The sequence below is a fragment of the Narcine bancroftii genome, chromosome 2, assembly GCF_036971445.1.
Source record: "Narcine bancroftii isolate sNarBan1 chromosome 2, sNarBan1.hap1, whole genome shotgun sequence".
NCBI classification, from domain to species: Eukaryota; Metazoa; Chordata; class Chondrichthyes; order Torpediniformes; family Narcinidae; genus Narcine; species Narcine bancroftii.
In genome coordinates, this window is record NC_091470.1 from 185398026 (window position 1) to 185424230 (window position 26205).

The 26205-nt window shown below is 44.1% G+C and overlaps 1 protein-coding gene across 4 annotated transcripts in view; it reads right to left on the reverse strand.

Moving 5' to 3' along the window:
- The window catches only part of LOC138754766 (butyrophilin subfamily 1 member A1-like), a 53967-nt gene extending 28214 nt beyond the window's left edge, over nt 1–25753 (reverse strand). The window contains exons 1-5 of one of the 4 annotated variants that reach the window (XM_069919559.1): nt 25341–25753; nt 21811–21957; nt 12632–12704; nt 11305–11655; nt 10283–10567 (exon numbers count right to left, since the gene is read on the reverse strand). In XM_069919559.1, coding sequence (XP_069775660.1) covers nt 10283–10567; nt 11305–11655; nt 12632–12686 — 691 coding nt within the window. In that variant the 5' untranslated portion in view covers nt 12687–12704; nt 21811–21957; nt 25341–25753. Of the gene's footprint in view, nt 1–10282; nt 10568–11304; nt 11656–12631; nt 12723–14423; nt 14671–21810; nt 21958–25340 lie in introns of those variants that run through there. The other 3 variants (XM_069919557.1, XM_069919558.1, XM_069919555.1) reach the window with 3 other exon arrangements.
- Between the last annotated feature and the right edge of the window lie 452 nt (nt 25754–26205).

A 26205-nucleotide genomic window follows, 5' to 3' on the forward strand; every position in this document is an offset into this window, starting at 1 on the left:
AAACTTAATTTGGATTCAAACATGGATAAAACTGGGAAAAAATTAACAGAAAGAACAAAGTAACCAAATTTATAATTAAATCGATGGAAGAAATGCAACTTTTGGATATATGGAGGAAACAACACCCAAAGGAAAAGGAATATTCATATTATTCGGGTAGACATAAAACATACTCAAGAATAAACGAATTCCTGTCATCAGCTCGCATGCAAGACAGAGTTAGGAAAACAGAATATAAAGCTAGAGTATTATTGGACCACTCACCCCTGTTATTGACAATAGAGTTAGAGGACATCCCACCAAGAATGGAAAGATGGAGATTAAACTCCATGCTACTTAAAAGGCAGGATTTTAGAGAATTCATTGAACAACAAATTCAAATGTACTTTGAAATAAATACGGAATCAGTGAAAGATAAGTTTATACTATGGGACGCAATGAAAGCGTTCATCAGAGGGCAAATAATAAGTTATGTAACTAAGATGAAGAAGGACTACAATCAGGAAACAGAGCAGTTGGAAAGGGAAATAGCAAATATAGAAAAAGAATTAGCAATGAAGGAAGACACAGCTAAAAGAAGAGAATTGGCAGATAAAAAAATAAAATATGAAACACTACAAATATATAAGGTGGAGAAGAACATAATGAGGAAATACAAGAGATAATAAAAAAAACTACCGAATAATAAAACACCAGGAGAGGATGGATTCCCAATAGAATTCTATAAAACATTTAAAGATTTATTAATTCCTCCCCTTCTGGAAGTAATCAACCAGATTGATAAAACACCAAGCTTACCAGATTCATGCAAAACAGCAATAATTACAGTAATACCAAAGACAGGGAAAGATCCACACGCACCAGCATCATATAGACCAATATCTTTACTCAACACAGATTATAAGATAATAGCTAAACTATTAGCAAACAGATTAGCCGACTTTGTACCAAAAATAGTAAATCTAGACCAAACTGGATTTATTAAAAAAAGACGAACAACAGACAATATCTGTAAATTTATTAACTTAATTCATGCAGTAGAAGGAAATAAAGCTCCAACAGTAGTGGTTGCTTTAGATGCAGAGAAGGCCTTTGACAGAGTAGAATGGAATTATTTATTCAAAGTACCACAAAAATTCAGCTTACCAGAGAAATATATTAATTGGATTAAAGCATTATATAAGGGGCCATTGGCGAAAGTGACAGTAAATGGATATATATCAAAACAATTTAACTTAAGCAGATCAACTAGACAGGGATGCCCACTATCTCCCTTATTGTTCGCATTAGCCATAGAACCACTAGCAGAACTGATAAGAACAGAAAATAAAATAAAAGGGATAAAAATAAAAGACAAGGAATATAAAATCAGTTTATTTGCAGATGACATTATAGTATACTGAGCAGAACTAGAAATATCAATAAAGGAATTACATAGGAAATTGAAGGAATATGGAGAAGTGTCGGGGTACAAGATTAACGCAAATAAAAGTGAAGCAATGCCAATGAATAATGCGGATTTCTCAAAATTTAAGAAAGAATCACCATTCAGAAGGCAAACGCAAGCAATGCGATACCTAGGTATACAAATAAATAAAAACCTCAGCCATTATATAAACTCAATTATTATCCACTAATAAATAATAAGGAAATTTTTATGGAAAGGGGGGAAACTGAGGATAGCACTAGATAAATTAACAGAATGGTATAAACAAGGAGGCTTACAACTACCAAACTTTAAAAATTATTATAGAGCCGCACAATTAAGATACCTATAAGATTTTTATCAAACAAGGGAAAAACCAGATTGGACCAGATTAGAACTAGATAAAATAGGGGAGAAGATACCTGAACATATACTATATAAATGGGATGAAAAATTGGTACAACGTAGGAATTCTCCAGTATTGCGTCATCTGCTCAACATTTGGAAGAAGATTCATATCGAAAGGAATAAAACAAATTACCAATTACCAAAACTAATACTGACGCAAAATCAGCTAATCCCTTTTACAATAGATAACCTTTCCTTTAGAGAATGGGAGAAAAAAGAGATCAAAAGAATAGAAAATTGTTTTTCGGGAAATAAATTATTATCCTTTGAACAAATGAAGGATAAATATAATATAACTCACGATACAAGGTTGTCATACTACCAACTGAAATCCTACTTGAAGGACAAATTGGGAAGCAGTCTGAGGTTACCAGAGGGAAGTAATTTTGAATATGTGATTACAGACACAATGATAATCAAAAAATTTGTAACAAACATGTATATTAAACTACAAGAAAAGGAGAATGAGGAAACAAACGGTAAACCTAAACAAAAATGGGAACAAGATCTCAACATAAAGATAAAGAATGAAACATGGGAGAAGCTATGCTCCGGAACTATGAGAATTACAATAAACAGAAGGTTACACATGATACAATATAACTGGATACACAGGCTATACATCACACCTCAAAAGTTAAATAAATGGGACCCAACAGTATCAGACAGATGTTTTCGCTGTAAAAATGAAACGGGAATAACAATTCATGCAATTTGGACATGTGAGAAAGTGGAAACATTTTGGGAAGATATAAACCAGATATTAAATAAAATCACAAAAAGCAATATACCAAAAAACCCAGTGATCTTCCTCCTAAGTAATATAAGAAACAAAGAATTTGGACTCAATTTGGATGGAGCACAAAAAAGATTTGTTATGATAGCCCTAGCTGTAGCAAAAAAATGTGTTATGTCAGCCTGGAAATTAGAAGATAACTTGAGAATACAACAATGGTATATAGAAATGAATAAATATATTCCATTAGAAAAAAATAACCTATAATTTAAGAAATAACATTACAATATTTGAACAAATATGGGAGCCATACATGAAACATAATAGAGAAAACCTACCGTGGACATCTACCACCTAAAATGACAGAAGGAGAAAAGAATGAAAAGAACTGACTCAGTGGAATTTCTTGTTTATTTTTATTGAGTGACAACATTGTTTGATGGGTTTAATGTATCTTATATTCTGAACTTTAAATAAATGGGAGGGGAGGTAGGGAGGGAGGGAGGGGAGGAGGGAAGGGGGGGAGAAAATGACACTATATATTTAAGAAGGAAAATGTATGTATCTTGATCAATATGGTTTATAGTGTGAAAAATAAAAAAATTTAAAAAAAAACATCGGAGCACCTTTATCCATTGGTATTAATTTTGGTTCCCAATTTTAAACAAACTGATAGAGTTTCTCCAATTTTATTTAATTCAATTTCCACCCAAACAAAGAAGCTAAAAATCTTAATTGTGCTGCCTTATAATTCTTGAAATTAGTAAGTTGTAATCCTCCTAAGTTCATATTTCCATGTTAACATTTCTAATGAGTTTCTTACCATTTTTCCTTTCCAAAGAAATTTCATAACTTGTTTATTTAAATCTTGAAAAAAACCTTTGAAGTATTGAAATAGGTAAAGTCTGAAATAAATATTGAATTCTTGGAAAAATATACATCATGTAACGATTCCAATGTATATACATTTTCATAAAATTACTTGAAAACAGGGATATGGCGGACCAAGCGGCAGCACAGCTGGACAGACAGAATCATCACACCGAGCGGCTGGCACAGAATGGTGTGGGCTCCCCTTCTTTGTCCAGGAAAAGCCTGCGTTTGAAGACCCTCATGGGTTGACGGAGCGCGTTGCTTCCTTGCTGGCATGTTACTAGAGAGACAGCTGCGCGCTGACATCACACCCCTTTACAAAGCGTGCAACTGTTTAAAATAAAAACAGTTGCTAGTTGACTCTTCTCTGGTAAGCTGTGTTTCTTGAGCTCTGCAGTTAGAAGATCTAAGTTGGTGACCCTGACAGGTGTTCAATGTCTTTTGTGCCCCAACAATGAAACATGATGAGACAACCCGCAGAATGGATGCCACTACTGCGCTGCATGTGGTAGCTATGAAACTGCCCACCTTCTGGCTTCACAGACCACGTCCATGGTTGCAGCAGGATGAGGCTCAGTTCCACATTAGGAAGAGAACAAATGAAGCCTCCAAATTCTGGCATGTAGTCACCTCATTGGATGAAGATTCTGCTGCCAAGGTAGATGACTTTATCAACAACCCGCCTGAGGAGGATCAATATCGTGCTTTTAAGGCACACCTCCTCGTGACTTTCGGCATGTCTGACCTGAAAATGAAATGCTTGCGTTAGCAGATGACCATTTCAATTGCATAATGTTCAAGGCAGCCTCTTGGAATGGCTCTATTGACATTGTCTTGCTGTTCTCTTCTGCTAACTTCTCCAAACCAAGAAAAGTTGCGAGGGAGGCAGACAGACTTCACAGGGTAGCGCAGCCTCCTGTGGCAAAGTTTCAACAGGTCACCTTGGACAGTCACATCAATGCTTAATTTCTACGTCATTTCTACGGCCCTCCACAAGCTACCAAGTAAGAAAGAGCCATCAGAGAACAGTGAGTGGAGTTTCTACCACAGAAGGTCGGACAAGAATGGCGCCGCTGTGTACCACCATGCAGTTATGTGGTTGACTCCCATGGAAGTGACAATTCAAAATGGCACTGTTGGCCTCGGCAGTTGGCGATTAGACCGGCCTGTTATATGCCACTCATCAGTGCATGGGATAGAAACTGCAAGTCGACACCAGAGCTCAGCTCAGTAGCTTCCCACCATCCTCTTACGAGTGGAAATCTCAAGTGCCTCAAACTGACTTACATGCCACCAATAGCTCTACGATTAGCAGTTATGGTACAAGGTTGATACTGTTACAGAGTTCTGTGTTGTGTATTGGCCAATGTGTTGTGTGCTTTTGTGTTGGAAAGTGTCAGTTTGCCTTAGAGAGCCAAAGTGAAGGTGAACTGCTGAGAGAGTGGGAGACGGATTGGGCATGTGCAGAAGATGACCTAGAAATTTCTGGACTTGGAAATCAAACCACCACTGGGTGTGGCTGTGAAGTGGAAGGAGGCCCAAGCAGAGTCATTGTCTGGGAGACAGTTTAGAATGTTGGGATTTTAAAAGGGATGAACATTCTGAAGCCAGAAGGATCCGGACGAAGCTATTGTTCCTCTCTCTGCAGCAACACAAGAAAATTTGAATTTTGTGCTCTCTCTCTCTCTCTCTCTCTCTCTCTCTCTCTCTCTCTCTCTTTCTCTCTCTCTCTCTCTCTAAGATCTTTTGGCTTCAGTTTACTAAACAAACTGAATTTTCTTTATGATCTTTGTTTTGGTTGAGATCGAAGTTTTGTGAGTCTTGTGTGTTTTGTGTTTGTTTTGTGTCTAAGTGTTTCTGTGGGCTGGTTGGAAATATAACTTTGACTTTAATTACATATGTTATATTTAGGCTGGGGAATTTATTAATTTTACACTGTTTAGAAATTTGCATAGTAACCAGTGAGCATTGTTATAAAAGGGGGGGATTTTGAATTAAAGTTTGAAGGTGAAATTCTGTTAATAAATTAATTGTTCATTTTTACCCCTCTGTGATCTGCCTTCTTTGTGGTTGTTGGCTTGATTCTGGAACAATAGAACTGGTATTAGGCGACAAACCTTACCACCGGACTTTCATGATGGTGGCTGTAGGGCAGCACATTTTGGGAGTGGACTTACTGAGGGTACATGACTTGTTGGTAGACATGAAAGGGTGCCATTTGTTCCACGACACCACATTCCACACATGCCCACTTTCTTCAGGTCATCGGCTGGCAACACTGCTACGTGGGCAAACATTCGCCACTGATAATTTTGCCAACATTTGCAGAGTTTCCTGAACAACTTACATCAGATTTCCATTTAGACTCTCCATGTCATGGAGTTCAACATTTCTTAACCACCACCGGCCCTCCCCTACATTCCAAGACGTGGAGACCTCTTCAGTAGAATTAATTAACGGCGCTCCACTCCTAGTACCAGCATACATCACTCCTCCAGCTAAAGATAAATCCTCGATTACAGAGGAATTACAAGAACTAAGAAACAAGATGGGTTCCCTGGCTCCGGTTCCAGCAACACATCATGGATCACCATTTACACAAATTTCTGCTGCTTTCTAATCTACCGCTGAAGTTTTTGTTCAATGACCATCCCACTCTACACTCCTGCAGCAACATTACGAGGGGCCTTATAAAGTGCTGCAATAGCTCTACAGTGCTATTGGACATTGGTGGTCGACCAGAACCTTTTACACGAGACAGACTGAAGCCTGCACAGATGGACATTGCTAAAGCTGTGCCTGTCCCGCCTCCCAAGTGCCAGGGATGCCCTCTATAATACCCAAAGTTGTTACACTGCAGCCGTGCAACAATTCTGTGGGGTGCAGTGATGTGGCTGACCGAGCAGCCGCACAGCTGGACAGACAGGATCGCCGCACTGAGCAGCTGGCAGAGATTGGTGCAGCCTCCCCTTCTTTTCCCAGGAGAAGCTCTGGCCCGCGATATAATTATATTTGGCCCGCAAGATCATATCAAAAATGTATTAGAGGTGGCCCGCTGGCCGCCACGCCAGTATAGCGCATGCACAGTAACCGCTGTATCCCAGGGTGAGAGAGAGATAAAAATCCTGGTCCTTGAAATGTAGTGGTGGGTGGTTTTATAAACACGCTGTCGTGTCCCCCTGCCCACCCCACCCTCCACCGCAGCGCGGCCTGGCCGGTGTCAGGGGAAGCCAAGGCCGCTTCCCAGCACCCGGAACCCCAGTGGCACAGCGTTTCTTGGAGCTGCAGATAGAGTCGGGATGGTAGAGGGAAGATTGGGGCTCCCCGCTGGGCGATGGGGGTGCCGGCCGCCCTGCGCCTTCCCACTGGACCAGCGGCGGGTGCCCGGAGTACACGTGGAGAGCGAGACTGGTCGGGCAGGTAGGGTGGAACCCCCCACCAATCTCGGGAGTGCCGTGGGCTGGATCGGGATTAGCCGCGCTCACCTGCTCCTCCACCGCTGACCAGGATCCCAGCACGGTCCTGAGCGCGGAGACTGCCCTGGAAAGGTCCTGGGACACCGGCACGGAAAGAAAAGGGGGTCCGGGAGAAACTCAGCAGGTCAAGGGAGGTCCGGGAGAAACTCAGCAGGTCAAGGGGGTTCCGGGAGAAACTCAGCAGGTCAAGGGGGGTCCGGCAGAAACTCAGCAGGTCAAGGGGGTCCGGGAGAAACTCAGCAGGTCAAAGGGAGGTCCGGCAGAAACTCAGGGGGGGCCTGACTTCACCAGGACCGTTGCCCACTCCCCCTCCCTGCCGCGACTCACGGTGACGGGGCCGCTTATCAGCCGAGATGCCGCCTTGCAGTGAGAGCCGATGCCCCTGCACTGTCGTTGTCCAATCCGATCGCCCGCAAACCCCGCCCTCCCGCAAACCCCGCCCTCCCGCAAACCCCGCCCTCCCGCACACAGGCCTGAGTAAGTATTATGAACTTTAATCTCAGGATAAAACGATCTTCCAATAGTTTCATGTCACAGTGATAAATATATTCCTGGTTAAAAATCGTCCTGCACCTGGATACAAGCTCATTAGGCATAAAACTTGAAAAGTGTGTAAATCAAAGGATATCTGTACCAATGGAAAAAGGGCATGGCAAATAACCCTGCTAGAGTTCATGCCCACAATCAGTCACCCATTTGATTGTTTCAGGAATCATGTTATTCTCCCACATTCTCAATAGCCCTCAGATTTTAGTATTCGACAGCACACTAGCAACATTTGACAAATCCTCTATAGAGAAATATTATTGATTGAATATTTTATTTCTCATTTGTTAATGCTTCTGGAAAGAGTTTATCCAAAACTATTATTAAACATTTATTTTAATAAGAAAAAGTTTAACATTACATATGTTGAAAGAAGAGAAAACATGCAGATGTTGTTGAAAATTTTCAATAAATATTTAGTTCGGCCCTCGACTTAGTCCAAGTTTTTAATTTTGGCCCTCCGTGAATTTGAGTTTCACACCCCTGTTCTAGAGGATTGTTCCACTTTTAATTCCCAAGCTAAAACTTTATGAGATCGTTCTCCGAATTCATAATATTTTTGCTTCGACCGTAATAACATTTTGTCTGTTCTACATGTTCTTTCTTTGGCTTGGCTTCGCGGACGAAGATTTATGGAGGGGTAATGTCCACGTCAGCTGCAGGCTCGTTTGTGGCTGACAAATCCGATGCGGGACAAGCAGACACGGTTGCAGCGGTTGCAAGGGAAAATTGGTTGGTTGAGGTTGGGTGTTGGGTTTTTCCTCCTTTGTCTTTGAGGTGGGCTCTGCGGTCTTCTTCAAAGGAGGTTGCTGCCCGCCGAACTGTGAGGCACCAAGATGCACGGTTTGAGGCGATATCAGCCCACTGGCAGTGGTCAATGTGGCAGGCACCAAGAGATTTCTTTAGGCAGTCCTTGTACCTCTTCTTTGGTGCACCTCTGTCTCGGTGGCCATTGGAGAGCTCGCCATATAACACGATCTTGGGAAGGCGATGGTCCTCCATTCTGGAAATGTGACCTACCCAGCGCAGTTGGATCTTCAGCTGCGTGGATTCGATGCTGTCGGCCTCTGCCATCTCGAGTACTTCAATGTTGGAGATGAAGTCGCTCCAATGAATGTTGAGGATGAAGCGGAGACAACGCTGGTGGAAGCATTTTAGGAGCCGTGGGTGATGCCGGTAGAGGACCCATGATTCAGAGCCAAACATGAGTGTGGGTATGACAACGGCTCTGTATACGCTAATCTTTGTGAGGTTTTCCAGTTGTTAACATTGTATTATATTGTAATTTCTTATTAATTAAACTTCTATATTTATTCACGGAAATTGATTTTTGAATTTCTTTTTTCAATATTGTTATTTCTTTTTTTTATGGATCTAAATCCTTCATATATTCCTTTTTAAGTTTTGAGGTGTCACTAATAAAGTGTCCTCTTAAATAAGCTTTTAACGCATCCCAAATAATAAACATCTCCTTTTGAAGATAAATTTATATCACAAAACAATTCTCTATGTTGTATTATAAAATCCCCCAAAATCTACCCTTCCCAATAATAAACAATTTAATCTCCATCTGTCCACTCAGTGTTGTTTTACAGCAAATTCCAATTCAATCAACAATGGAGAATGGTCAGATAATATTCTTGTTTAATAATCAACATTTAAAACTCTTGATTGATTTTGAGCCATAAACAAAACAAAAAATCATTTCTAGAATATGTATCAAATCTACCAGAAATCAAAGAGTAATCCCTATCTTCAGGATGCCTCCTTCTCCATATATCAATTAAATTCAACTCTTTCAATAAAGATAACAACATTTTAGCCACTTCTGACTCAACTAATGTCTTGATGACTTATCCAACAAAGGTTCCAAACAAAAATTAAATCATCACCAGTAAAACATCTTGTATAAATTTCTGATCATCTGTATTTGGTGTCTCTATGTTTAACAAAGTCCACTCCTCAGAAAATATTTGACAATTTACCAATACATATCTTCGCCCGGATCCGTAATTACCTTCCCAACTACTGATGTCAGGCTAGACGGTTTATAATTTTATTTCTGCTGCCTCCCTCCCTTCTTGAATAGGAGATGACATTTGTGATTTTCCAGTCCTCTGGGACAATCCTTCTATCACAAAATACAACACGTAATATTCCATCTGAACACACTCCATCCAGACAGCATCAACAGCGACGATTCCAGTTTCCATTAAACCCCTCCCCATGTCTCTCTCTTTCTGTATCCCACAGTCTTCTTTCCTCTAGCTCTCCACCCCATTCTCTCCCCCTCCATTCACAGAGCTGCCCCCTCCCCCATCACTTCTCAGCATTTTTCTCTGCTTCCCTCCCACCTCAGTCCACCTCTTGCCTCTTGTCCTGTGCACCTCCCCCTGTCCCATCCTCCTTCCTCTCCTCCCCATCTCCCCACACATTTTTATTCAGGTATCTGCCTGCTTTTGGTTCATACTTTGACGAAGGGCTCAGCGTGAAACATTGTTTCCCCTTCTCTTGTCACAGATGCTGCATGACCTGCTGAGTTTCTCCTACACATTTGTGTACTGCACAAAATACCTGGAGCCTTTTCTACAAACCTCTACACAAGGAGTGATCGTGGAAATGTGGATGTAGAAATCATTTGACCTCAGATAATTCAATGGGTGGGAGACTATTTGTTTGCAAATGTGTGAAGGCGCCCCTAGGCCAGGAGACAGAAGGAAACCAGCAGTGGTGAGTCCTCTCTGGATTTAATACCTTCCCCAGAGTTAAGTTAGTTAAAATCATTTATTTCGAAGAATAATCCCCAGGATTCCCTACCTGATATCTGGAGATGGGCCTCTCGCGTTTTTCCCAATAAACCACTTCGGAAGAAGCAGGAATACTTGTTCACAGAGTCACTTGTGACGTTGATGTGACTGTGGACTGTGATGAGTTTTCTGGAGCTCTCTGTGAATCGTGTGTTGGAGAGTGCTGTCACATCTTGCCCACTCCCATCTATCCACCATACTCTCGGATGTGGAAACCATCCATCGGATTGACACACCACACGGAGACTTTGCTTGTTGTTCTCCTCCAGGTGAATCCAGGGCTGGATTCCAAAAGCTGGAATTGAGATTCAATTGGTAAATACATCCCATTAAACACTTGAAGGAGGGGACTCTCCCTGAGTGTTGCAGTGGAGGGATCTCAAGCAAGTGGGTGGTGAAAGGTTCTGGAACCAAACGGCATTAACAGCGACATTTAATTTCCATTAATCCCCTCCACAGTCTCTCTTTTTCCCTACCCTCTGCCTCCTTTCCTCCAGCTCCTTTCACCCATCCCTTTCCCTCCCCATTCAGAGAGCTAACCCCCACCCTTACCCTCGGTGTTTTCCCCTTCCAGCCTCCCATCAATATCCATCTATGATCTCTTACCTGTGAGCCTGCACCCCTGCCCCTTCATCCCTTCTTCCCTCTCCTTCCCCACATTTTTATTCAGGCATCTGCCTTGTTTTCTATGATTCCTGATGAAGGGTTGAGTCACTAAACATTTGTGACCTTTTGCTTTCCATGGTTGCTGTGTGACCTGCTGAGGTTCTCCAGCACATTTGTGTGTTGCAACTTGACCCCTGCATCTGCCGACTTTGTTTAAATGTTTGGTCGGGTTTCCAGACACCTTCTCATTCCCACACCACCACCGTTGCCACCCCATCCCCGATCTGTTTGAACACCAACATATCCATCAAATTTTCCATGGAATTCTTTGTGGCTCCACCTTATAAGCCTGGGCCTGCTGACTGACATTCCCAATGTAAAAGCTGCTGGAACACTGTATTCCACAGCGGTCACAGTGGGACTCACCTGCAACCTGTAGAAGCATCACCGCCTGCTCACGGTGCGAGCTGGATTCGATGGAGCATGTGTAGCTGCCTGCATCTGATACCTTTGTTCTCTTCAGTAGAAGGGAGGCATTTCCACGGGGAAACTCTTCCTGGAAAAGTTCCGTCCTACCATGATAAGCCTCATCCGGCACGCCAGGTTGATCATGTCCGTTCGTGTATAGATGTACAATTGAATCCGGGCTCGACCTGAACCATCGTACCTCCAGAGCATCCAGTGAGGCAACTGGCAACATTTGGCACTCTAATACAACATCTTCACCTGCTGTGATCATTGTGGGCTTGGATGGACCGACCACAAAGAATTCCCTGGCTAAAATAGAAAGTTCAAACTTCAGAATTTTAACATTTGAATAGTTTTAATTAACAAAGTTAAACAAAAATACATTTGCATATTCAGAATACCAAATTCTTCCAAAAATCAATTTGGAATCAATTCACTTGGGTCAGAATATTTTTAAAATTTTCTATCATTCCTTCATGCACACGGCCATGGAGAGCAGATTGTTTACTGCCCTGATGTCCCGGCTGGCAGCCCCTGCCCCATAGTCACGCCCCTGCTGCCCTAGCCCTGAGTCCCGCGCCAGCAGCCCCAGCCTCATAGAACCGTGGCATTGCCCCTACCCTAATGTCTGACAACGGCTGCCCCTGCCCCAGAGTCCTGAAGGGACAGAATCCAGAGTGCACTCCGCGGAGCCTCTTCTGCAGCTGTCCCTTTCAGGTGGACAGCATAGGGCTTTCAGGGCTGCCACCTTAAAGATTATTCCACAGGTCTGCATCCGCTTCTGCAAGCACATTCTTGGTGGAGAATACACCTGAAAGTGGCTTGAAGTCCTTATGACAATTTAGAGCCACTTTCAGTGGAATCACTTGTAATGCAGCATGGATGTAAATCAAGTCCACCCAGCAAACTCCCATCAGCAACAAGATAACACCAACAGATAATCTGTTCCAGTGAAGCTTGCTGAAGGATAACGATCACCCAGGCTGCAGAGAGTAACTCTCCTGTTCTTTTTCAGGGGGTCTTTCTCCTCCGTCAGAGACACCAGTTTCCCATCTCATCTGAACAATGGCCCTCCCAACAGTGTGGTGATCCCACAGCCCAGAACTGGAGTATCGGCCCAGATCTCTGCCAACATTACTCCAGAGTGGGAGTTGAACCCACAACCCTTTCACCCAGGCAGTGGCTACCAGTAACTTGCCCTGGCAGCAGAAACACAGCCCAGTATGAAGCAAGTGAAGAAACGCCAATTTCAGAACAAGGGCTGAGTGACAATTCCATCACTTACCCATCACCACAGCAGGAACGAGAAGAATCTGGATCCAGAAACATCTTCCCCTCATCACAAATGAGCGCGTCACCTGGTTATTTTAAAGAGGCTGCATTGAAATTAAAGTTGCTACTTATTCTATCAATTCCATTCTCTGTTCATTTAATGGAGACAATAACACAAATTGTGGATAATATTCCAGAGGGCATCTGTATAAAGGGAGGGGAGGAAAGTTCTGAGGAGATCTCAGGGGTACAATTTTATACAGAGAGTGGTGGGTGTCTGGAATGTATCGCCCGGCATGCAGGTGGAGACTGGAATATTGGGTGCATTTAATAGACTCTTGGACGGGCACTGGGATGCAAGAAAATAGAGGGTGATGTTTGAGGGGCAGGGGAGTTTAGTTTGTTGAGTAGGTTTATATCACTCAGCACAACATTGTGGGCCAAAGGGAACTCCCCATTCCCCCATCACTTCTCAACTTTTGGCTCTTCTGCCCTCTCACCTGTATCCACCTGGAACTTCTTACATATTAGCCTGTCCTCCTCCCCCTGCCGCTTTCTCCCTCCTCTCCCGGTCCCACCTGATTATTCAGGAGCCTGCCTGCTTGTGCTCAGACCTTGATGTAGGCCTCAGGCCCAAAACGCTCCCGGTGATGCTCCCTGCATCACCTGCTGAGTCCTTCCAGCAAGTTTTTGTAATGCACTCCAATCACAGTGTCTCCAGACTTTCCATTTAACTTAAAAATAATGAAGGTGTATTGACTGGATGAGAGATTTGATACAAAAGAGGTAAAAGAGCAAATACTTTCAGAGTTTAATGATGTGAGGAAGCAGGACATGTTTCATGAAATGACCCTCACAAGACAAGGGTCCTCTCTTCTGCTTCCCTTCTTGTTTAGGTGGCTGGGTTCGACCCTGATAGCTCCCTGTGGAAGGCACATGTCGCTCCCTGTTACAGCAGGGCTTCCACTGGTTGGACCCAGTAGAGTGGGCAGCGGAGATACAATACTGCTCCGCACATTGTTCTACGCCTGGTGCGGGCAGCTTCATAGAGGTTTCAAACAGCCTGTTAGAGGAGTCGCTGGTGTTCTTTTAACATCCTGCAACCATGGAGGTCAATGCCCAAGATGGCAAGATGTGCAGGGCAGAGTACCAGGAGGGGTTGTAGTCTCCAGGGGATAGGCACAGGGCACCTGAAATTGGGAGATCACCCTCCCCCACCTTGAAAGAAAGAAGCATACAGGACTATGACCACAGCATCAGATCAGCGAGGGCTCAGCAGCTGATGGACTCTGAGAGACTATGGGTGGTTGGAAGGGACTCTCCTTTGCTTCTCTTTCTCCTGTTGTTTGTGAACGTCGGGCACTGCTCGAGACGACCCTTTGTTTGACTTACGTCAGGCAGATGTCGAAGTATATCACATATATTCCATTCTTTGTGCATTATGTGACAATATATAGAACTTTAACCTTGAACCCTGATACAGGCGAGGTCCAGCACAATGAAGGTGTTCAGACATTTTCTGAAGACACTCCCCAGCAGGTTCCCATTGAACCTCTCGCACCTTTCTTAGTTGTAAGAATTAGTTCAATCCCACCGGGTGTGACTTTCCCCCAACTTTAAAAAAATGAGAAGAAAATTTGGGAATCACTTGGTTGCAGGTATTCCACCTTTCCCACTTGATCCGAGATCATAATCTCTGCAGCAGCTTTCACTTTCCCTCTTCATACAACATCTTGGTTGACTAAAGATCAATGTTAACAGATGGGAGGGGCTGGATGATACCAACCGTGATGGGTGCTACTTACCTGGTCCTGTTCCAGATGGGATGAGTCTGCTCTGGTCCCGTTCCAGATGGGATGTCTGCTCTGTCCCGTTCCGGATGGGATGAGTCTGCTCTGGTCCCGTTCCAGATGAGATGTCTGCTCTATTCCCGTTCTGAATGGGATGAGATCATTCTGGTCCCATTCTAGATGGGATAAGTCTGCTCTGGCCCCGTTCTGGATGGGATGAGGCTGTTCTGGTCCCATTCTGGATGGGTTAATTTGCCCTGGTCCTATCCTGGATGGAATGAGACTGCTCTGGTCACATGCACTGAATCCTGGGAGGGGAAACTGTTGTCCTAGTTGGCATCAACCTGAGGAACTGTACACCTGTACTTATCCATGGGACCAGAAGCTCTCACAACTTGTGTAAAAGTTGTCCTCTTGTTTAAACCAGGACACAACTTACAAAACCTGAGTCCTCCAAAGGAGCAAGGAATGGAATGAGCTGGACCACAAGATTATTGAGTGCTCACCACCCCTTCTGGTCCCAGTGGTACCTGGGACAAAACCCCCCTCCAGCTGGCAGAGAACCTTCTGGAGAATTGCATCAGTGACACCGGGTCTCACCCGGAGCTGTCTCCTGAGCTTCGAGAAGTCCTCGTTGATTTACAGAGTGTCTCCTGGATACTGATGGTCAGGTTTGTGTTTTGTGCTGGAGGAGGGAATGGCAGAAGGTTGTATGGAAAGTCCACTCTCCCACAGGCTTCAGCAAATGAGTTAATGATGAGCAGGCCCTCAGTCTCTGAACGTATGCAGATTCACTGCACAACATACCATCCTCCCTCCACATGTCCACAGCAGACACGGCATCCTCTCCATTGCGATCTGAAGAGGACCTCTATCTGCAACTCCCTGCCCCCACCTCCAGCAACCAGACCCTGTCTCACAGACCTGCTCCATACAACTCCTGCCCTTTCACCTTTTCACTTCCCACCATCCAGAGTCAGAGACCCAAATAAGACCCCAATTCCTCACACATCTTCCCATCTCGTGTTCTGCCTTTGTTGGTCTCTGGGTTCCAACTATAGAACACAACAGCAGAGAAGGAGGCCCTTCAGTCCATCAAGTCAGTGCTGAAGTATTATTCTGCCACTGACTTTGACCTGGACGATACCACTCCCCTCCATGTCGAAACGCTTCTTAAATGTTAAAATTGAGCCCATATTCACCACTTCAGCTGGCAGATCGTTCCACACTCCCACTACTCTGTGTGAAGAAATTCCCTCCAACGTTCCCCCTAAAATTATATCCTCATTCACCCTTAACCCATGTCCTCAGGTTTGTATCTCATCTACCCTCAGTACAAAATGACTACTTGCATTTCCTCTGTCTACACCACTCATAATTTTAAATACCTCTGTCAAATCTCCCCTCATTCATTTTTTGGAATATTTTATTGATTTTCCAGTCTTGAACTCCAACAGTTCTCAACATTATCAACAGTAATGATAACATACTCAGCATTGACAACAATTTACAGGAATCCATAATATACAGTTTCCGTAGAGTTCAAGCACCTTGTATCTCCTTTCCATCCCACCCCCCATTTAACACTGAACGTATAAGCAACCACACACACACAGGACACTAAAAACATACACAACAAAGGGAAGAAACATATGGAGGATTTGGTGGGTTTGTCACGGCACGGTGGCCAGAGCACAGTCTGTTTCAGTTTCTTGATTTTGCCCAGTCGGGACGAGTTGAACACCCAACACCCCCCGCTGAAGTGGTGGAGAGGTAGGCAGGTGAGGCAGAACAGTGGGGCAACAATGGTCTATCTATAGTCTTGCTCCCATGAAATTCAACTATGGCTGCCACATTTTTTTGAAGGTGTCATATTTTTTCCTTAAATTATAAGTGATTTTCTCCAGGGGAACACAGCTTTGCATTTCCATGTTCCAGCGCATGATGCTTAGGTAGGAGTTGGATTTCCAAGTTACTGCTGTGCATTTCCTGGCCACTGCCAATGCCATCATTCCATCCGCAGTTTCTGCACCCGGACTGGTCATGTTAATGTCATCCGGTTGGAGAGGGCCCAGGCAGAATTTTAGGTGCTGCTCCTCCAATTTACAGCTGGCCATGGTTTGGTGGAGTAACACCTCATATCCTGTCCAGGCTGAAAAACCTATTTAAGCCACCTATGTCTTAATGATTTCCTTCGAACATGTCTGCCTGTATCTGCGCCAATTCCTCTATATTTTTTGTTAACCAGGCTTTTTAATTGTATTAATTTAGTGATTCAGCACATAACAGGCCCTTCTGGCTGCACCTCCCTCAAACATTTCCTCTTTTAATGCTCTGAATAAACAAGAAACACATTTTTTGTGGGTGGTGGGGCTCTGTGAAAGGAGGGGAAAGAGGGTGGAGGAATGACGACAGGGGGATGGGGAAGAGAGGGAGAACAGAGAGTGGTTTAGCAAAATCTGGAGAAGTCACGGTTAATGCCATCTGGCTGGAGAATGCCCAGGCTGAATATTCAGTGTTGCTGCTCCAAATTTTAGGTGGCCTTGGTTTGAAGGAGTAATGCCTAAAATTCCGTCTGGGCCCTCTCCAACCAAATGGCATTAACATCAACTTTTGAGCGGCTGCAGAAGCTGTGGGTTCACTCGAGGTGAATCCTATGCACACGATGTGATATAGAGAATTTAGGTTAAAAAGACTTAAGTTAAAATGTGATGATTAATCATAAACAGGGAAGCCAGAACAGACAGAGAGTTTACTAGCAGTCAAGGACAGAAGGAGCTGCTGAATATGTTTTTTTAAACCTATCTTTTCATGGTCATAGTGAGAGACATGCAGGAGACAAAGGATTGATAAGAAGTGTGAGAAACAGAATTCAGTGAATGTAGAGTTCACAGCGTACGTAACGAACGTGATAATTAATAATGCAGTTATACTTAGAATGTTTTTGTAATACTAACCAATTAAAACAGTATTAATAAGAAGGGGAAGGGCAAATAATAAAGGTATAAAAATCAATGCACTGTATGTATCGGGGCTTAACTGGTGAGAAACCAGTTGAGTCCAACTCTGCAGACTTGTAAATAAAGCTTGTCGTGTCATCAGTTTTAAAGAGACTCATGTGTGAGAAGTTTTATTTCTGACAAATGGGGGCTCGTCCGGGATCTACACTCCGGCCGTGAGGGGAGGCGAGAAGAGGGACATCGGAGGCGGTGCACCCCGCTGAGTTCAGCGGCTCCTAGTCCCTTGCTCGTCGCTTCGGGCGGCTTGAGCGAGTGGTATCCGGACAGGGTGACACGACAAGACGTAGAGGAGAAGGGTGACGGTTCAATCCCCGGGAAGACACCGGTAAGTGACGACTTACGATTGTGGTGTGGGGATTGGGTAACAGGTGTAACGGGATCCACCTGTTTGGATAAAAACCTAACGGAATAGATTAAGTATAGATCTTTTGTCGTTGTGTGAGGACCCTGTCGCGGGACTCTAGGATAGACCCCAGGGAAACCTCGGCGGTAACCGAAGGAGGGACAGCACCTCCGACGAAGTGCCGAGAAGAGAGGGGTCAACCCCAGGAAAACCTCAGCGGTAACCGAAGGAGGGACAGCACCTCCGATGAGGCGTCTGAGAGGAAGGGAGTAGGGTCCAGAGCGAGAGGGTCCTCAGCAACGATAAACAGATCTAGGTGGGAAAATGGGAGGATCAAAATCTAAGGGCTCGTCTGAAAATTCAGGACAATTCCTGGGAGTACCCCTTGACAGCCCTTTGGGGAGAATGTTTGAAAATTGGGATAGTAAAAGATATCGGGACAAAAACAAGAAAAAGATGGTCCAATATTGTCTCCTTTGGTCAAAACAACCTATTAAAGGTTCCTCGGTCTGGTGGCCGAAATTTGGATCTGATGAGGATTGGGTTAGACAAGCATTAAACATATATGTAAATTCGAGACCAAAGGTGAATCAAGAAGAGTCAGCATATGCATTTTGTTGGGTTCCCTGGCCAGGATCCTTAACAGAATGTTTTAAATTGAGAGTGGCAGGAGAAAAGAAATGGGAACCTCTGGACAACCTTCCCCCTCCTTATATTCCCCCGGTGCCTACTGCGCCCGAGGAAAGCTTATTACCGGAGGGGAAAGGTGATGAATCTGATTGCCCCGAAGGGGGCCGGGATAAAAAGGATGAATTAAGGGAGTCGGACCCTAAACTTCCACCGGTAAACCGACCCTGGACAAGATCCCAGACTGGTCCAGGACCATCAAAGTTTTCAATAAACCTAAATCCCCTGAGAGAAGTTCCTATGGGAGGACCGGGAGGGGGAACGGGATATGTGAATGTTCCCCTAACTAGTACAGAGGTGCGGGGATTTAAGAAAGAAATGAAAAAGTTATTGGAAGATCCTATAGGACTGGCTGAACAGCTTGACCAATTCTTGGGACCAAACACATATACGTGGGAAGAGATGCAGGCAATAATGGGAACATTATTTTCACCCCAGGAGAGGCAGATGATTCGACGGGCTGCCCTCCTCATGTGGGAATATGAACAACCTGGGGACCCTAGACCCCATGAACAAAAATATCCCCTAAATGAACCCAGGTGGGACAAACGAACACCCGAGGGATTGGCAAGTATGAGACAATATAGAGAGTGGACAATTAAAGGGATACGGGAGGCTGTGCCAAAGGGTCACAATTTTACCAAGGCATTTGGGAACCACCAGGGGAAAGACGAGTCCCCTACTGATTTTTTGGAGAGGGTGAGAAAGAATGTCCAACAGTATGCTGGTGTGGACCCTAGTACACCAATGGGTGAACAGCTTATTCGAATTGAATTTGTTTCCAAATCATGGCAAGACATTAGAAAGAAACTAGAAAAGGAGGAGGACTGGAGTGAAAAACCCCTAAGTGAACTGTTAAAAAAGGCACAAAAAGTATATGTGCAGAGAGAAGAAGAAGATCAAAAGAAGGCGACAAAGGTTATGGTACAGACTATCCGACAGATGAATGCTGAATCCAGAGGGGAAAGAAAACAAAACCTTCCTCTAAACAATCCAAAATATCCAAGAGAGGGAAGACCCCGGAGATTCGTTAAGTGCTATTACTGCAATGAGGAAGGACACTTTAAGAGGGAATGCCCCCGATACAAGAGGGAATTGCGTGCCCTCGAACTTATGGAAGAAGATTAGGGGTGTCAGGGGTTCCAAATGTTAGGGACCAAATATAAGAGGGAACCCCTGGTAAAACTAAAAATTGGTCCCAAGGGAGAAGAGGTGGTGTTTATGGTGGACACAGGAGCGGAACGAAGTAGTGTAATAACTGTGCCAATCGGAACTGAGCCTATAAAAAGTAATTTGACAATTTCTGGGATAGAAGGAGCTCCCAGAATGGTATCAATAATTCCCCAAGTAACAGTGAAACTGGAAGAAAGAGAAGGGGTACAAGACCTCTTGTTATTACCTTCGGCTGGATTTAACCTCCTAGGAAGGGATTTACAGGCTCTCCTAGGTTTGGGTGCTCTCCCTGTGGACGGAGAAGTGCGAGTCCACCTCTGCGCTTTAAAGGAAGAGGATGAACGGCAGATTGACGAGAGAGTCTGGTATAAGGAGGGAAATCGAGGAGGTCTGGACATCCCACCTTTACATGTCACATTAATACCAGGTCATCAGCTGGTAAGGAAACGTCAGTATCCTATTTCTTTGGAAGGGAGAAAAGGGCTACAGCCGGTAATTGAGACTTTAATACGAGACGGACTATTAGAAGAATGCATGTCACCTTATAACACCCCTATACTCCCAGTAAAAAAGTCAGATGGATCCTATCACCTAGTTCAGGATCTAAGAAGTTTGAATGCTATTGTTCAGACCCGCCACCCAGTGGTGCCTAATCCCTATACTATTATGAGTCGGATTCCCCCAGACCATGAGTGGTTTAGTGTTATCGACTTGAAGGATGCCTTCTGGACTTGTCCGTTAGAAGAGGAAAGTAGAGATATGTTTGCGTTTGAATGGGAAAATCCATGGACAGGTAGACGGAGACAGTTTCGGTGGACTGTATTGCCCCAAGGGTTCACTGAATCTCCAAACCTGTTTGGACAAATGCTAGAACAAATCCTGATGGACTATCCACAATCTGATGATTCCCAACTAATGCAGTATGTGGATGATTTACTATTATCAGGACCCAAGGAACAAGAAATGAGGGGAGAGACCATTAGACTCTTGAATTATCTGGGGAAAAAGGGTCTACGGGTGTCCAGAAACAAGTTACAGTTTGTTGAGAAAACTGTGATATATCTGGGACACCAGATAAGTAAAGGACAGAAACGAATTACCCCTGAACGAATTGCGGGAATCACTAGAATGCCTTTACCCCGTAATAAGAAGGAAATAAGACAATTCCTGGGACTCTTAGGATACTGTAGGTTATGGATAGAGGACTACTCAGCTTTGGTGAAGTTTATGTATGATAAACTGACAAATGAAAATGACTATCCATTGAAATGGACCCAGGAGGAGGAGGGATGGTTCGAGGACTTGAAACATCGCCTAACACGAGCCCCAGTGCTCACTCTGCCCTCTTTAAAACAGCCCTTCCAGCTATTTGTCACTCATAACCAAGGAACAGCTGTGGGAGTTTTAACACAGGAAAAAGGCGGTCAGCGACACCCAGTGGCTTTCCTTTCCAAAATGATGGACCCAGTGTCTCGCGGATGGCCGACGTGTATCCAGGGAGTAGCGGCTGCTGCTCTGTTGGTAGAGGAAGCACGTAAACTTACTTTTGGAGGAAAGATGACTGTGTACACCTCCCATTCTGTGAGTGTTTTATTAACACAAACTGCCCATCGATGGCTGACTGATTCTCGTATATTAAAGTATGAAACCATTTTAATGGTTGGAGAAGATTTACAGTTTGCAAAAATTAATAGCTGCAACCCAGCTCAGTTTTTATACGGCAGTGAAACAGAGAAAGAGGTGGAGCATGACTGTGTCGAGTTGACAGATCTTCAGACCAAGACCCGAGAAGACCTTTGCGATACTCCGCTGGGAGAAGGATATGAATTCTACATTGACGGCTCCGCCAGATGTGTTGACGGAATGAGAAGAAATGGGTATGCTATAATAGAAGGAAATACTTGGAAAGTAGTAGAATCCACGAGACTACCCGGAAGCTGGTCAGCACAATCCTGTGAACTATATGCCTTGCAGAGAGCCCTCAAAATACTGGCAAAGAAAATTGGAACAATTTACACAGATTCCAAATACGCATACGGAGTAGTGCATACCTTTGGTAAGATCTGGAAGGAGCGTGGTCTAATTACATCAAGAGGAAAGGAATTGGCACACGAACAGATGATTACTCTGACTCTAGAAGCCTTAACATTACCCCAAGAAATAGCAGTGGTCTACATACCAAGCCATCAAAGGGGAGATAACCCGACAGCAATTGGAAACAGACTGGCTGATGAAGAAGCCAAAAGAGCAGCCATGCAACAAGAAGTCCGTTTGCTGACTTTAATCCCAATAAGGCAAGGCATAAAGACAGCTCCCATTTTCACTGCTAAAGAAGAAAAGAACATGGATCAGCTGGGCGCAAGCCAGTTACCTGATGGAACATGGAAAACACCAGATGGAAGAATTGTTCTAAATAAAGAAATAACTTGCAATATTTTAAAACACCTGCATCAACAGAGCCACTGGGGCACCCAAGCCTTATGTGACACAGTGCTTCGAGAATATGTGTGTAAGGGAATCTACACCTTGGCCCAACAAGAGGTGCAAAATTGTTACCTATGCACAAAAATTAATAAGAAGATAATGAGGACAGGGACCATGGGAGGTCAACCATTAGCCATACGCCCTTTTCAACGTATCCAGATCGACTTCACAGAGTTACCTCAAGTTCAAAGATGGAAATATCTGTTGGTGATAATAGATCACTTTACCCGATGGGTAGAAGCCTTCCCAACAATAAATACTACAGCCTCTACAGTAGCTCGCCTCCTCCTAGAGCAGATAATCCCCAGATATGGTATAATGGATTCTATAGACTCAGACAGGGGTCCACATTTTTCTTCAAAAATCCAGCAATTGATTTGTGATGCATTACAGGTCTCTTGGAAATTACATTCCCCTTGGCATCCACAAAGCTCAGGGAAGGTCGAGCGTATGAATGGAACACTAAAAATCCAATTGACAAAGTTAATGGTGGAAACTAAAATGCCTTGGATAAAGTGTCTACCCCTAGCCTTATTAAGAATTCGTACTGCCCCACGAAAAGATGTAGGGCTGTCCCCTTATGAAATGATGTTTGGGCTTCCCTTCTGGAGTACAGTTGAGGGGTGTCCCACCTTGGGGAAGGGGATATATTTGTTAGGAACTATTTACAGGCACTGTCACGCTCTCTTACAGATTTACGAAAGAGAGGACTATTGGCACAAACACCGCCTCTAGACTTTTCTTTACACAAAGTGGAACCAAGAGACTGGATTCTTATCAAGACCTGGAAAACTGAAAAGCTCCAGCCCCAGTGGGAAGGTCCATACCAAGTTCTCTTAACTACAGAAGCTGCAGCACGAACAAGAGAGAAGGGGTGGACACACGCATCCAGATTTAAGGGACCTGTAGAGGCGCCACAGGACCCTGATACGAACTCAGATTGGACTTGTATTCCTGGAGAAAAACCTCTTACCTTACGATTTCGCAAAAAGACTTAATTCACAATGTTATTGTTATGTTCTTTAATTTTTCTTAGTTTGCCTATGTCTTTATCAGGTGTGAAATGTAAGAAATGCAGAGATACAGTGGTCCTATTTCAGGACCACATTTGGGGAAGAAAGGAAGGTAATTTCATTTCCCATACCTCAGTTCCTGAGAAATGCTGGGCAGAAAATATCACCCAACATCCATATACCCCTTGTGTGGAAAAAGAAGGAAATAATATGGGTCATTATATACAGATTCCTAATACCACTCCTTTCCCTCTTAACGGTTGGAAAGGTGACTCAAGCCCACCATGCCCTGATGGACTCTGGTTTTGCATACATGGTGGCAGTGGTGGGATTCGAACCCACGCCCCCGAAGAGACTGGAGAGATGATTGGCCTCCAGAGCGCATAATTCAATATTATGGTCCCGCTACATGGGCTCAAGATGGATCTTGGGGTTATCGTACTCCTATATATATGTTAAATCGCATAATTCGCTTACAAGCAGTGCTTGAAATTGTTACAAATCAAACAGCTATAGCCCTGCAATTACTTGCGTCCCAGCAAAGTCAAATGCGCTCTGCTATATATCAGAACCGTCTAGCCCTAGACTATCTCCTAGCCACGGAAGGAGGTGTATGTGGCAAACTTAATTTGACTAACTGCTGCTTACAGATTGATGATAATGGAAAAGCCATTCGTAAAATCGCTGATAATATTCGTACATTGTCCCATGTACCGGTTCAAACCTGGCATCCTTTCCCACAATTTAATTGGATGGACAAATGGTTTGGAGGAACCTCGTGGCGTACCTTCTTGTGGGTCATCGGAGGTATTTTATTCCTCCTACTTATTTTGCCCTGTATTATTCCCTGTCTACGCAGCCTGGTGATTTCCATGGTCGAACAAGCTATGCAACCAGGGGGGATGGGAGACCCTGTAAGACTTTTATTTCAGCGTGAGATTAATGTATCATAAAACATTTCTCTTCCCTAGCTTAGAATCCCCATTCATATCTATACATATATTCAACACATTTTAAAGAGAGAAAGGGGTGGATTGTGATATAGAGAATTTAGGTTAAAAAGACTTAAGTTAAAATGTGATGATTAATCATAAACAGGGAAGCCAGAATGGACAGAGAGTTTACTAGCAGTCAAGGACAGAAGGAGCTGCTGAATATGTTTTTTTAAACCTATCTTTTCATGGTCATAGTGAGAGACATGCAGGAGACAAAGGATTGATAAGAAGTGTGAGAAACAGAATTCAGTGAATGTAGAGTTCACAGCGTACGTAACGAACGTGATAATTAATAATGCAGTTATACTTAGAATGTTTTTGTAATACTAACCAATTAAAACAGTATTAATAAGAAGGGGAAGGGCAAATAATAAAGGTATAAAAATCAATGCACTGTATGTATCGGGGCTTAACTGGTGAGAAACCAGTTGAGTCCAACTCTGCAGACTTGTAAATAAAGCTTGTCGTGTCATCAGTTTTAAAGAGACTCATGTGTGAGAAGTTTTATTTCTGACACACGAGAGGTGAATCCAATGGACACCCTATGGACAGTGCAAAATCTGCTGAGTTTCTCCAGAAAGTTTGTGGATTGCACTATGTTATACAGTCAGGATGATGTGAACGATTTGGTAACCACGTAAGAATACACCCTTCTCTCTGTAGTAACTGTGGGGAGTATGGATAGGAGTGGGTGAACAGTTGCCTGAGATGGTGGAAAGCATCAGTAAATAAATTATCTTCTATTATTCGAATCTTGCATCTCTAAGTTATTTAAGAAGCCTCCCTAGTAACACGGAGACATAACACACTGCATTCATAGCATCTGCAGACTTGGCTGTTTAACTGAAAAATACTGAACGTGCATTTCCTGGTTCAAAGATTTGTTTGGAGGGAGGTGAAAGAGCAAATACCAGCAGAGTTTAATGATGTGGTGAAGCGAGGCCAAGCAGCTCACGGTTCATGAACTGACGCCACCAAGCCACGGTCCTCCCTTCTGCTTCCCTGCTTGTCCGGGTGTGGGACGCTGACAGCTCCCTGTGAAAAGTCCCCGCCATGGGCCAGTTCAGCCACAACCAACCTGTTCAGACACAAGACCCTCCCCAGCAGGTTCCCATTCCACGTCCCGCACTTTTCCTCGCTGCCAGAAGCAGTTCCACCCCACTCACTGTGAACTTCACCCCAACTTCTCACCACATTGAGGAATATTCGGGACTCACTTGGTCACAGGGATTCCACATTTCCCACTTCATCTCTGGGCTCCAGCAGAGTTGCTGCTTTCACTTTCCTTCTCCAGTCAATATCCGGGTTGAGGGCCGATCACTCAGACGGGAGGGGTTGGCTGAGCCCGTCCGGGGAGGCTGCAACTTGCCTGGTCCCGTTCTGGAGGGGACTCCCTCCCCCGGCTCCTGGAGGGGAGCAGAGTCCGACTCCCGCCTCCAGCGCCCAGCCCCTGTCTCACGGCGCCGCTCCGTCCAACTCCTGTCCTTTCACCGCTTCAGTCCCCACCATCCAGAGACCGAAACCAGAGCACAATTCCCGAAACGCCTTCCGATCTAGTGTTCAGCCTTTGTGCTCTCGGTGTTAGAACGACAGGACCCAGAGTCCCTTCGGCCCATCGACTCCATACCGAACTCTTATTCTGCCTCCTCCCACTGATCTGTCCCAGGACCAAACCATTCCCCTCCCTGTCGAAATGTGTCTTGAATATTCAAATTGAGCCCGCATTCACCACTTCAGCCGGCAGCTCGTTCCCACTCTCACGACTCTCTGTGTGAAAGTTTCCTCTGATGTTCCCCCTAAACTACTCCCGTTCCTTCTTTGCCCATGTCCTCTGGTTTATATCTCATCTCCCCTCAGTGCAAAACTCCTACTTGCATTCACTCTGACTGCACCCGTCATAATTTTAAATACCTCTATCCAATCTCCCCTCATTCCTCTACACTCCAGGGAATAAAGTCCTCAGCTGTTTTACCTTTCCCTGTAACTCAGTTCTTCGTCCCTGAAGTTAATTCAAGTTTGGAGATACAGGATTCTTTTTATTGTCATGTAATAATACAAAATAACGTGATATTGCACAAAACT